This window comes from Falco cherrug, chromosome 7 (genome assembly GCF_023634085.1).
Source record: "Falco cherrug isolate bFalChe1 chromosome 7, bFalChe1.pri, whole genome shotgun sequence".
NCBI lineage: Eukaryota > Metazoa > Chordata > Aves > Falconiformes > Falconidae > Falco > Falco cherrug.
Genome location: NC_073703.1, coordinates 63,869,083 through 63,882,603, shown reverse-complemented (window position 1 = coordinate 63,882,603; position 13,521 = coordinate 63,869,083). Strand labels below are relative to the sequence as shown.

The following is a 13,521-nucleotide window of genomic DNA, read 5'->3' as shown; positions in this document are numbered from 1 at the left end:
TTTGTAACTGTCTCAGTGGTGCCCAGTGACAGGACAAGGGGCAACGGGCACAAACTGCAGCACAGGTGGCTCCACCTGAATATGAGGAAAACTTCCTTGCTTTGAGGGTGACCAAGCCCTGGGACAGGCTGCCCAGAGAGGCTGTGGGGTCTCCTCTGGAGATGTTCAAAACCCACCTGGATGTGACTCTGTGCAGCCTGCTCTGGGTACACCTGCTTTAGCAGCGGGTTAGACTAGATGATCTCCAGAATTCCCTTCCGATCCTGACCGTTCCGTGATTCTGTGTTTCCTCTAGCCTGCTGTCCCTAAAGCAAATACAGTGCAGAGTGCAACTGATAACAAAACCTATTTAAAACAGAACCTTTATACACAGACAAAGGTGCAGTGGCAGGTGTGCAGATCCCTTGCTGGATGTCATACAGGTGTTATTTGGATCCTGCAGGAATGTGTAGCACTAGAATGTAAGGAACCAGGTCTCCCTCAGTTCTCCTAACTTCTGGCATGTGTCCTCAGGAGCTTATGGGGAGTCCAGGTCCTTGACCTGCATCTCAGAAGAGAGCAGCTACGAGTGCTTTATTGAGTAGTTTTGAACGGCTGCAGGTGTGGGTCAGCCTGCTTGCACAGCTGCCTTCCAGCCCAAATCTTTTTAAATTTTAATTAATGCCTAATACCTATAGGAGTGAAACTTTCCACATGCTGGTGACTGAGGTCTCTCAGCCAGTGACCTTTCAGCTGTCAGCCCGCTAGAGATCAGCAGGAGCACACACATTCATGCACCTGGAAGGAGATCACTGCTCCCTCTACCTTCCCTCCTTGACCTGTGTTTTCCCCTGGACCGCTGCTGCTGTTAGCTGGACACCACAGAGGTGGGTGCCCCAGGACAGCTCAGAAGGAGAGGTGTCCTAGGAGTCTGCACACTGTTTCTGCCCCACAGGCTGTGCCTGACACGGAGAAAGCTGTCAGCAGCTCTGACAGATGAAGAGCAGGGAAACCAGCTGCTTGGCAGGCGGTCGCCCGTAAAGGAAGAGACCACTGCCTCTTTGCAGAGATCTGTGCTGGCCATGTGCCTGGCTGGAAGAGTGGAAGTGAGTAATACCATGCTGAGGGAGGCTGTAAGACTGAATGAATGTGAAGCCCTGGGACTATTAAGTGTCTCAGAACATAGTGCTTGAGGTGTCAACCTCCTCTGCCTCCTCCCCGAGCAGGTGGAGGCATGGAGAGTGGTAGCACAAGCTTCCCACTCTGCTGGTTTGGAGCTGCCCCGTCTGTTTCCCATCCTCGCTGTTACCCCTAGGACAGCCACACCAGTCAGAGAACTTGTGCTAATGCGGATCCCTGGGAACTGGACAAGCTCCAGACAAATATAAAGATCCACCAAATGGTATGGGATTGCTAATGCCTTCTGGCCAGGTCTGTACTGATGTGGTGCGCTCAGGTTCGTTTCCCAAGACCCTTCAAGCAAGCCAGTCCCCATATGCCCGGCGTGGACTGACTGTGAAGGTTTGGAGAGGAAAAGCTCTGGTTTGCATTCCCTGACCATAAGCCAGCTGCTTGGCGTGACTTGGAGATGGATTGGGACTGACAAACTGAGATGGAAAGATGCCTTTTGCCATTGATTTCTGTGGCCCGGGGTTGGATGGTGTTACTCAACACAGTCCACAAATCCCAGAGCTCATCCGCCTAGAATAGAACCAAATAAACAAATTAATTCAAAGCAAATCTGCTTCCCCCTGCTGTGACACACACTAGAAAGCTTTGCCAACAGGATCCCAGTAGGATGGCTTTTCCTCAAGTGTTGCAATCTATGGAGTAATGTTCTTCCTCCATTTTTCCTTTGGGAAGTTGGCACTGCCCCTCATAGCAAGCACACATAATCCACTTTTCTTTGTAACTGAAATGCTAATGATTGTTTTATTTAAAGCTGTTTATATGTTGGGTTTTTTTGAAACAAAATCTGATGATCCTGGGAATGACAGGAGTTGTCCCTAAAGCCAAAGGGTGGAATTCCTTCAGGCAGGCAATGGGTAGCATCCAGCCGAGCCCTGATACTTGCATGTAGCATGCTGCCATCCTCAAGGATAGATACGATGTACTTTCAAGCACAAGAGCTGCTATTTCCCTGTCTTATGCCACCAGTCACTTCCACCCAGTGACTCTTCAGAACTCGGGGCTGAAGTTGCCCTCAAGTGACCAGCACTAGGACAGTGAGCATTGCTGGACTGGGGAACTCTCACTTTTTTCCCTTGGGGTGCTTCCATCTATGCAGTAAAAGGCCTTGGAACCCCAGCCACGTTGGGGTCTGTCAGCAGGCATCAAAGAACAAATGTGCCTGAGCTTCCAGGGTTTCATAGCTCTCACCTAGCCTCCCTAGAGCTCCACACGGCTTTTCCTTTGTCACTAACAAAACCAGCAGTAGCGCACCAGGCAACAAAGCAGTAGGCAACAGGCACCAGAAGTTCCTTCACTGGCAGCAGGGCTGAATTAGTAGCTCAGAAATGTGTGAGCAGGTCATGCCTGACCCCCATGGCCATCAGGGGCAGGTGGTACTCCTGCAGAATCTCAGGAGACCTTCTGAAAGAGGCTGGCAGGGACTGAGGTAGGACTGAAACAAAGTTCACTTTTCTGCAATTATTCTGGTTAGCTTTGCAGATTACTGAAAAACAAGCAATGTTTGCTGCCCTCATCTCAGTTTAGAGCTTGATTTTAACAAGACAACAAACACTTTTATCAGCAGGCATCTGTGCTCTTTGGCCAATCCCACTTGCTCAGTCTCCATCCCTGAATGACCAGACTCCAAACAGCATACGAACCTCCAGCCTGCCAAGCTGGGTGTCTGCCCAGCAGCAGGGGTTACCTGTGCTGCTGCTTCTCAGAACTCCCACTCGTGCCCCCTCCCAGCAGCTCAGCCCTCATTTTCAGGGTTTTCCTTCATTAGAAACAATTAGGTAATGCATGTCCAGACCGGGGACCTCTGTCTCTGAAATAAAACTGTTCATTCTTGGATTCCTACAGCTCAAGGCCAGAAATGATCAATAGATCAATACATAACCTGAAATTGCCTTCAGGACAGCACAGATTATGCATCTTTATCTAGTTATATTTGCCCTGTTCCAGTGATGTCTCATCGCCCAGCAGTATGCTTTCCTCTCCTGAAGCAATGATATGGGGAGCTGGGGAATCCACTGCTGGGGTGTTTTTTGCAGAAGGAAAACAGCTACGGTGCTGCATGTGGGTGTGAATTCTAGTAGGGAATCATTTGGCTTTGGTTTGCAGATGTTGTTATATGACTTGCCTTTCTCGGTTAGATTACAAGGCTCTTTACACCCAGCATTTTGTTCCTGTGGAGAAACCTGTGCCCTGTAATCAGAGCACCTCTTCATCTTCTTTTTGCTAAATTGAAGAGATGGAATACTTTAGGTTTCTTGCAGAAAGGCATTTTCACCAACCCTCAAATTACTTTTGTCATGTTTTTTCCCATATCCTCTCCGGTTTTTCAACAACCCTTAGAAGATGTGACATACTTAGTTCAGATCAGCACTAGATGTGATATTTTAGCATATATACACCCTGCTGAGATGAGGATGTGTAGGGAGGCAAAAATACCTCCCTGTTCCTGCAGTGTTTCACTGCCCTTATATCAGGGCATTGAATTGACAGTTCATATTTAATAGCTTGTCATTACCCCCCAAAATCGTTTCAGAATTGCTGTTTGCCAGGATTGCCTCCTTCTATCTGCAGCTGCTGCCTGCATTCCTTCTTCCTTGAAGTGCAATTCTGCATTTGGCTCTATTAAAATCCCATATTGCTTGGATGGATTTGCCCTCCGCAGTGATCCAAACTTCTCTGTGCGATTGCTCTGTTCTCATCACGATACACCACATTGCAAATTTTTGTGTCAGCAGCACACATTATCAATGTCGTTTGTATGTTTATTTCAAAATGAAAATATTTATTTCCAGATGAAATCCTTGAATCTTGCCAGGCCTCGTACAGATCACCCTGGAACCCATCTAACTCCCTCCCCGGTGACAACTGCTTCTTGTGTTCTGTCACACAGCCAGTTTGTTATTCATTTCACATGTGCCTGATTGACATCGTACTGCCCTGTTTATTTTTTTATCGGAATAGCATGTCTCTCAGCCTGCCGGTGTGCATGCATGTATGTAATTCTATTGAATTATGAAAATGGACTCCTTTGACAAGTGGTTCTCCATAGACCCCACTGACTAGACCTCACTTCTGTGTGCCTTTCCTTTAGTTCCCAATTAATTGACCCGTGTGTCATCTTTTCCATTCTGTTGTTCAGAGCTGATTTTGGGCTCACTGGCTTACAGCTACCTTGTGTGTTGTGCTTGACCTCTTTGAATACCGGCACAGCATTAGATCCCTTTCCATCTCCCCAAATTTTACTGTTATTCCAAGCTATCCAAGCCAGGAATGTCAGTGAGCCAGAGCTGCTGTAGCCAACTCTCGTTGGATCATCCAATCTTGTTGGGTTTAGAAATCTGTGTTCCCTGTAGACACTGTAACACCTCCGCTGTGCCCACTGTGACAGGGAAGTTTATAAAAACCATAAAATGGGATGGACCTCTCTGGGCACTTTGGTGGGACAGGGCTAGCCTCTTTGCCCCAGCCATTCCGTCAGAGATGGAAGTGTTGGATAGGGTATGCAGAAGACCTGTTGGTGTAGTTTGGTTTCAGAGGCATCCAACGCTGGGACTTTCAAAGAAACTCAAGGGGTGTACAGGCAGCCAACCTATTTTGGCCCATGGTGTAGTAAAGCCTTTTTCCTTGAGTGAGGAAGACATTTGCTGGTAAGTGCAAAGCATCTTCTTGGAGGTTTAGTGCTGCCAGTCAGTGAAAGGGAATGGGAGCAAGTGCAATGGAGCACAATGTGCTCTTCTGATGGTTTGATTCAAAGAGCTCTGCCTAGCAGTCTACATGGCTTTATGAAAGAGTGTAAGAAGTGTGATCCTGTGAGCTGTTTTCCCCAGAAAACACCAAAAGCCATAAAAGCAGTTACTGCAGAAAATTGTACTCTGCACTTACAGGGCTGAGTTCTTCGTCATTCTCTCATTTGTGACTCTCATGGGCCAAGTTTTGTTTATTTGCTTGGCCTGACTTCTCTTCTGAGTGCCTCACTGGTTCTTCAGTGTTCATTTGGGACTGGGAAGGCAGGCCCTGAGAAAGATCCCACCGCAAGAACAAGTGTATTTGGAGCTGCTTGTGTTTGCTGGAGAAGGGATGTGGTGGGGCAAGGAGCAGCCCTTGAGCGTGATGGGCAGGTGGAGGTTCTTCAAGGCAGCCCGAGTGTCCCTGTGGTGGGGCAGCCTGATGTGTCAGTACAGGGAGGGTATCTTGGTGAGTACTATGCTCTGCCAGGTTCAGGGCATGGGGCATGGTCCTTAGAGTGAAATGGTGCCATTGTGATGACCGTAAGCAGGTGAGGAGTGGGACCCTGCTCAGGCAGGCAGAGGGCTGTGTCCAGCTGGTGGCTCAGGCAGTGAAGGCTGATGCAGGGTATCCTGGTGGATAGGCACTGTGGGTCAGCACAGTTACTTGTGAGGAGTATCAGTTCATTTTTTCTCTTCCACAGGACTCAGAGCAGAATTGGCTCTCCTGTCTCCCCCCAGCACACAGGGCTGTCACGGACTGTCCGGCGCTACCCAGCCAGCAATGGCCAACTCACCTCTAATGCACTTCCCAGCGGGAATGGACATGAGCAGAGCAGCTCTGGGCCACACATGGTTTCTCAGGAGCATACCTTGTCTGCAAGGGGTAAGACCTCCAGGGCTGTTTTGGGGCTTCTTCTTGGGGTGCCATGGCAAAGGGCAATGATGTGACTGGGGATCTTCAAAAAACCCTGGACTCCCAGGACTGTGCCACTGGGTGGGATGGAAAGGGCGGGTCAGCGTGGGCATTGCTGGGGTTAGTGAAGAAAGAGACCCTACCGAAGGAGGACAGATCAGTGGAGCAAAATGCTGGCAGCAGGGGAGAGGATCTAGAGGGATGTGGCAGATGCCTCCCAGAGGTGTTGAACATCACCCCAGCATGCTGCCCTGAAGGAGGATTGCCTCAGTCTGTAGGGACAGTGTTTCCCAGCTTCCTTCTCGGTCTGAGCAGCCCTCGAGGTCAGATTGTGCAACCAGTGTCTAGTTGTTCCCTTTGGCTGCTCCCTTGGCGCCTTCTGACATGAGCGGGGATCAGGCCAGGCTGCTGGGACATGCAGTTGCTGATCCTCAGTGCCTCCCCAGCTAGGACAGATGCAAGTTGTCTTCTGCAGCTTGGCTCCCCCTGAAGCTGCGAGTCCCCAAGGAGGCACCATGTGGCATCTCAGCCCTTATGAGTAGGGCTTTGAGCCTGACTGAAGCTGTAATCTCAAAGTGGGGGTTGAAATGAGGAGAAGAGAGGCTGAGCACAGCAAGGGGGCTGTCTTGGTGGGCCGGGGTGGAAGGCTTTGGTGTCGAGCCAGCTGGTTCATGGTTACACAATAGTTCTACCTGTTGTCCATTTTCCACAAGCCCCCAAGAGCTCTGAGTGTGATTTCCCCCCGTATCTAATGTGAGGGTGGTGGGGGACCAGCAGGGGACTGCAGGTAACTGTAGGAGGTCAGGGGGTGCTTGTAGGGAGACACTGGTTTTCTCAAGCCCTGATGTCCTCTTTGATGGATACCAGCGTGTCTGTTCTTGTGGAAAGCCTTCCAGTGGTTTAAGGGCAGCCAGTCTCCCGGCTACTGATGTGGCTGGAGAAGAAATATTGTCTAAAGCAGAAAAACGCCCTTTATACTGGAGTTAGTGTGTGTTCACAGCGAGTTATGCCACTCTGACTGGGCAGGCAGAGCACGCTGCTTGCTGTTTTTCATGTGTTGACAAACCTTTACCAATGCTGGTGCAGAGGACAGGCTGGAGCAAGCAAGGGGCAAGGAGAGGCACTACCCCGGGGAGGGACACGGACCCCTCCTTGTTCTGGGAATGCTTCAGAGCTTGACCTGTGAATTACTGGCCCCCTGGCCTGGAGATGCTGCTTCCACTTTGCACTATCCTTGTTTTTTTATAGGGGCCAACCTGACAGAGAAGATTAGGAAGATAAAAATTGTCTTCACACCCACCATCTGCAAACAGACGTGCCGGAGCGGACGCTGCTACAACAGCTGCGAGAAAGGAGACACCACCACTCTCTACAGCCAAGGGGGGCATGACCACGATCCCAAGTCCGGCTTCCGCATCTGTGAGCACCCTGAGGCCCCCAGCCCACCTTCCCGCCTGCTCCCTCACTCTCCTCCTTCTGCCTTTCCTGCCTTTACAGACTGATGGCTTGGGCTCCTGTAGGGATGGGAGGAGATGGCCTCTCTCAGTGCCTTGGAAGACATCTCCTGGGGTCTTTGGGGCTTACTCCATCTCTGTCTCTGGGGGAGGAAGACAGACCGTGCCTCATTGCTCTTTCCTGGGCAAGCAACTTCTGTTTCCATCCCACCCCAGGTAGAGGGGACGCGTGTGTTTGAGTCAGGCCTGCGGCCAAGCCTCACCACCCCCTCCTTCTCAGAGCCAGCTCACTGCTTTCATTGGCATCCAGTCTTGGGGCTGACTTTCATCACCTAATTTCCTCCTGTTCTCTTCTTTCACTCACGTGGCAGCCAGGAGAGCTGGCTGCAGGTTGCACGCTGTTCTTATAAACAGGGCTGCTGAAACCTCTGCTCTCCTTTCAGAGCTTCTGGGATTGCTCCTCAGGTCACTGGGATACCGAGCTTTGGGTTGGGCACGTCCTCTTGGAGCCGGTTGGTGGGAGCAGCCTGCAGGACCTGGTGGGACTTGTCCTCTGAAAGCCTCTGTAACTCTCAAATTCTTCTAATGCTGAGAGAGTGCAAAGTCCGGCTATTGTGGACACTGACTGATGGAGGGTTCATGGGAATTTCTGCCTAGATCCCAGTCCAAAGATGCATCTCCTGCCCCCAAAACTGGTTGCTGGACTTGAGCAAATGAACTTGGAGCAGAGTGGGAGCTCATCCCCTGGTATGAACCTAACAAGCCATCCAGGGATGTGCAGCAACAGCGTCTCATCTCACACTGAAATGAGTCAGGATGATCTGTCAGGGAATCCCGTGCCTTGCCCAACTGTTGCTTACACTGAGAGACGCTCTGGGTTGCTCCAAGCATCTGATGAGGCCAGAAAAGACGTGACTTCGGTTTCATCTGTGGATGCTTTTTCAGAGCCTGGGCAGATGAATTGCTCCTGGTTCTTTTGTCCCACTCCACACTTCTCCCACTTGAGCTGCTGGCAGGGCCAAGGCTGGCCAGGAGACAGGCTCTGAGGACGTGGCTCTCTGCCCGTTCTCTCCTTCTGCCTCTCCCATCCCCGCTGAGTTCCCTTCTGGGCTGGGAGTACAAACCCTGCCAAGCGGGGAGGGGGCGATGCAGAAGAGAAGGAATTGTGCTGACTCAGCCACATGCAGCTGCCATAGCTCCCGCCCCACTCTGAGGGATCCTGCTGTGCCAGCAACACCACCTTGGCCCTGGGGGGCTGCCCTGCAGGGCCTGGGACCCCCAGGCTGGCTGTGGCCCCAGAGCCCACGGGAGGGCTCATCATCTTCAACCCATGACTCCGGTCCTGAGCAGAGCTTGGGGAAAATGGTGGTGCACAGCAGGGACCTCAGGCTGCCTCCAGGCTGCAAGTGCTGACCGTAGCCCAGTGCTGGGCCTGGTCCTTGGGCCACGCGGCTACTGCTGGCCCAGATCCAGGTGCCTGGGCTCCCACGGCCGCCCCTTTGGCTAGAGCCAGCGTCTCAGCTTCTCTGCTAAGCAAACCTCTCTTTGCCTTGCAGACTTCTGCCAGATCCCCTGCCTGAACGGTGGGCGCTGCGTGGGCCGGGATGAGTGCTGGTGCCCCTCCAACTCCACAGGGAAGTTTTGCCACCTGCCGGCTCCCTCTCTGGAAAAGAAGCAAGGAGGGAGAGCCCCCAAGACCCCGGCCAGCAGCTCCATGAAGCACTCCACCTATACCCTGCCCTTGTCCAACCAGCTGGGTGAGCGTGGCCGGCAGCTCCCGACCCCACATTTTCCTCCTGCTTGGGTGCTCCTCAGATCTTCATTAAGAGACCCGAGGAGGCCACTACGTCCTTATGCTTGCCTTTTCAGGCCAGGTGGTTAGAAAAGTGGTTCCTCTGGTTTCTGAAGGGCTCAGGTTGCTGGGGAAAGTTTTTGATGGGTTTGTCCTGGTTCTGGACTAAGTATTTTCCCTTAGATGCAGTTTTCCTCTAGATTTGCTCCTGGAGTTAGTCTACCCCTCCTCCCTTGTGACTTTGTGGATGACAACGATGCTCCTCGGGTGCCAAATTGCTGCCAGATTGTCACAACTGTGGTATAAATTAATCTTTCAGCTTCCCTAAACCCTTCCCTGGTGAATGTCCATATCAACCACCCTCCAGAAGCCACCGTGCAGATTCACCAGGTGGCCAGGGTACGGGGTGATGCAGAGGTGTCGGAGGAGAACAGCGTGGAGGCGGTCCTGGTGCCTCAGCTGGCCGCCGTGCCCTGGTACACCTATGCCAATGGGAATGGCAACAGCATCGCCACAGAGGGTGGCCAGCAGCAGCAGCGAGCCCCAGGGTTGCTGGGGAGGTGCTTTCGGGAGGCTCTCCATGGGCAGGTAAGGGGTCACCTGTGTGTAGATACCTTTCTTCTTCTGGGGTACACATGCAGTGGCTTATGGGCCAGGGAGTGTGGCCTTTCATTGTGTGAAGCTGTTCAGCATCAGCATGGGCATGGGCATCACCCAGGTGCCATGGGCATCACCCAAGTGCCATGGGCATGGGCATCACCCAGGCGCCATGGGCATCACTCAGGTGCCACGGGCATGGACATCACCCAGGTGCCGTGGGCACGGGCAGCAGTGTGTTAGTACTTGGGGGAAAAATCCCTTTTTTTGGCCCAACAGGGAGACCTCGCTGCCTTGCCCTGACCAGGCTGTGCCCTGGGGCAGTGCAGCTCAGACTTGATGGCTTTCACACACAGTCTCATTTGAAAAGGGTGCCCTATTTATAGCAACATTTACAGCCACGCTCTGCGATTATTGTAGGAAGCGTATAAAACATAGGAAAATTCCTTTCCCTCTCAGACGATAAATGAAAGTCTGATTTCCATGGAACGACGCCTTCCTGGGCAGCTCGGTTGGGGCTTGGGAAGCAAACGCACGTGAGGGGCTTTCTCATTCCTGTCCCACAGTCATCGTAATTTCTTATTTTGTCTTTCCCCATATGTTTCTCTTGCGTCACTGGAAAAGCATTGGAGGTTTTTGGCACCCACTGGAACACCTGTGAGCTCCCTTGGAGCAGCTTGTGCTGAGCGAGAACCCCTGGCTGGGCAGCCTGGGACTGAGTCCCCTCCCCACCGCTCCCCAGCCCTTTCTGGGGGGCTGATCCCGGTTCCCATCCCGTCCTTCAGTCACTCCCATCCAAGCCGTTTCTAGCGGGATAAGTTCTCAGCTATTCCCTAGTGCAAAAATAAATGAGATCAACCCCTGGGGCTGGAAAAACCCCGCTTCTATGTGGGGAGACAGCATCCTTTGACCCTGGGAAGGGATGATGATGCACGGAGATGCTCGTGGATGCCCAGACAGGCTGTGGGAGATGCTTTGGTAGGGGCGAAGTGGGTAGCAGGGGGTACCCTTGGTGTGCTTGCACCTCACACAGCTGGGGTGATGCCGTGCCCGGGAAAGCGAGGAGCCCGGCGGGGAGCACTTGCCTCTCCCCGCTCAGCCGCCGCCGAGCCGATCGGTATGTGAGCGCTGGGCAGGCGGCCACGCGCGCCTGGACTGGGGCCAGCTCCGGCCTGTGGGCTGCAGCAGCTCCGCTCTAATGGGGAAGCCTGTAATCCAGAGGGCCTTGCCAGGGGGGGCGAGGGGGCCGGGAAAGAGAGACTCATTAAGCAGAGGAAAGTGCCTGACCGCAAGCTCCCCGCCGGGCTGGAGTGGTGCACCCATTTTGCTGGCTAATCAGCCAGCCACGGGGCTGATCCCAGGGCTTTGCTGGGTGATATCATCTCTGGTTCATCTCCTGCTCTGTTTGATGTCCCCTTCCCCCTCCGAGGGGTGCAGTCGAGGGAGCCTCATGTTTTTCTGTCTGCACAACTGTTTACTGTCTTAATCTGCGTCTCTGGTCCCACCACATCCCAGTGGGGAGCTGTGCCAAGGGGGCCGTGCCAGCCTCTGACCCCAAACCATCATCCCCAGTGCTGGCTCTGCCACAGCCGTGCCAGCTGGCCGCAGTGCCGGCCATGCATCCCCTCCCCATGCCACAGAAGCCTCACCCTCTGCTCCTCTCTCCACAGTGCACCAACCCCCTGCCAGGGCTGACCAAGCTGGAGGACTGCTGCGGCAGCGTGGGGCTCTTCTGGGGTGCAGACCACTGCCTGGCCTGCCCGCCCCGGCCAGGTGAGTACCGCCACTGCCCAGCATGGCGTGAGGGATGGCCCGCACACTTGGCAAGCCAAAGTGTGGCTGAGGAGACATGGAGCATAGCAGCCGACCCCCTGCTGTGTGACTCTCCTTTGCCCAAAGCCCCTGTGGACAGGTCATGCAGCCCTGCTGCAGCCCATGCACCGACAAGCAGCATCCTGCTTTGGTGCTGGGTGCAGGCTCAGCGCTTTCTGCCTAAGCTGCCACTGTGAAACCCCAGTGCGGCCGGTGGCTCCCAGCGTGCTAGCCCCACTTGCAGGGAAAAGTGGTAAAAGAGAGCCGTGGTTTTAGGAGGTGCAGTCCTAGAGCGGTGGCGGAGGCTGCAGACTCGGCCCTATAGAGTTACGGGCTTGCTCTGGGCCCGACACGGGCTTGGCAGGGTCTCTGGAAATAACACTACATCAAACAATTGGCAGGAGTGCACCCGGGGTCCGTTCCAGGGGCACGGGCGTCCAGCTCCGTTTCTGCTGTGCTTGGGAGCTGCACAGACTGATCCAGCAGGAGACGGGGATTCCTCGGCCGCTTTGCTCGGGGTGCTCTGTGATGGGCACTGCCCCTTGCACTGCGGCCCCATGCCGTGTTGTGGTGGAGAGGCTGTGCTGAGGGCCTCCTGGCTGGGGGGAGGCAGCCTCGCAGTCACGGTGGCTCTGGCAGCTGGTGCTGGCCGAGTCTGGTGCAGGGCAAGGTGCCCATGTCCAACACAACGCGGGCAGGGGGCTGCTCACCTCTCTGCTGCCTGCCTGCCCCCTTTTGTCACTGCCTGGCTGCTCGTTCACTTGCTTTTAGACCCCATGGTCCAGGAGATTTTGACCCCTGAGGAGAGTGGAGATGTCCAAGGCGGCAGGTTTTGTGCAAGAAGTGTGGTGTCGGTGCCTTCTAGCTCTGCCCAGAGGCTGCCCCGCTTGCTCCCACACATGTTCCCAAGAGCTGTTTGCATCTCGTTATCCTCCCTCAATTCAGTTCCTCCTCAGCCAGGGGTAAGGCTGGCTGGAGCCAAATTCCTCACAATCACAGACGAGGTTGTCAGCATCCTGGAACCCAGCGCAGATCTGGGGAGCTTTGATTGCTGTCATTTTCCTGCTCTGCATGGCTCTGCTGTGGCCCCAGGCCACACTGCTCCTTGCTTGCCCTTATCCACATGCCAGCCCCAAGGGAGCCTTGGGCACATGTGGTATGGGGGTGACCATGGGGTCTCCAGGTTCAGCACAAACAAGGAAATGCCCCACACAGGTCTCAGCCCCCGCCTGTTCATCCCCAACCTTTGCATCCCCAGTCATGGCTTTTTCTTCCCCACCCTGCAGCAGTCTCCCTGTTTCTCACCTTGTCTCTGTGCTCCCCCCACTAGGAAGCAGGGGGGCTGCTTAACACTTTGGTTAGGCTACAGATGGCTGCAAAACCTCTGCACCTCCTTTCTCTTTCTCTGTACCAGGATGCTAGGTATCACTCAGTGGCTAGAGCTGCAGCAGTCATTTGCTCTGCTGGACTTAGATCTTCAGGCTTCACAATGTGTCTCTATCACAGGCTTCCAAGACATGAAAATAAGCATTAAATACTCCCGTGTGGTCCTTGCAATCAGCCAGCCAGTAGAGCATATGCACTTAAGAAATGCCTCCTAGCTGCCAGCAGGTCCCATTTCCACAGCTCAGCATGTCCTGTGTCCCAGCAGCAGCTGAAACTCAAGTGAGGTTGTCACTGCTGGTCTTCATTGAGTGGACATATGCTTGTCTGGCTTTTTTTCAGATTAATTCCATGGAGATATGAAAAACGTATCCCCATGGATCTTCTGTCTTCCTGTGCCACAAGAAAATCCCATTCTCAGTCCCTCTGGCTTTGGGCAATAAAGGTCCCCCTTGGAGACCAAATGGCTCTTGTTGATTTTGGCAGGAATTCAGGCTAGTTGAAGGGGCCGTTTTCATTCTCTTTAATCGTGTACAAGTATCTTCCTCCTTTGGCTATCTCTGATTGACTGCCCTGTAACCAGCCCCACATGCTGGAGACCACACAGTGCAAGTGAAAGGAGCTGTAAAGCAGACACTTGATGGAGGCAGCCTAAGAGAGCCCGGCTGTTGCGGA

The 13,521-nt window shown here is 53.5% G+C and overlaps 1 protein-coding gene across 1 annotated transcript in view; it reads left to right on the top strand.

Annotated features, from left to right (window-relative positions):
* The window catches only part of LTBP2 (latent transforming growth factor beta binding protein 2), a 73,945-nt gene that overhangs the window by 28,375 nt on the left and 32,049 nt on the right, over positions 1-13,521 (top strand). The window contains 5 exon segments of the mRNA XM_055716685.1: positions 5,597-5,778; positions 7,057-7,227; positions 8,819-9,019; positions 9,374-9,642; positions 11,322-11,424. Of these exon segments, the coding sequence (XP_055572660.1) occupies positions 5,597-5,778; positions 7,057-7,227; positions 8,819-9,019; positions 9,374-9,642; positions 11,322-11,424 (926 nt within the window).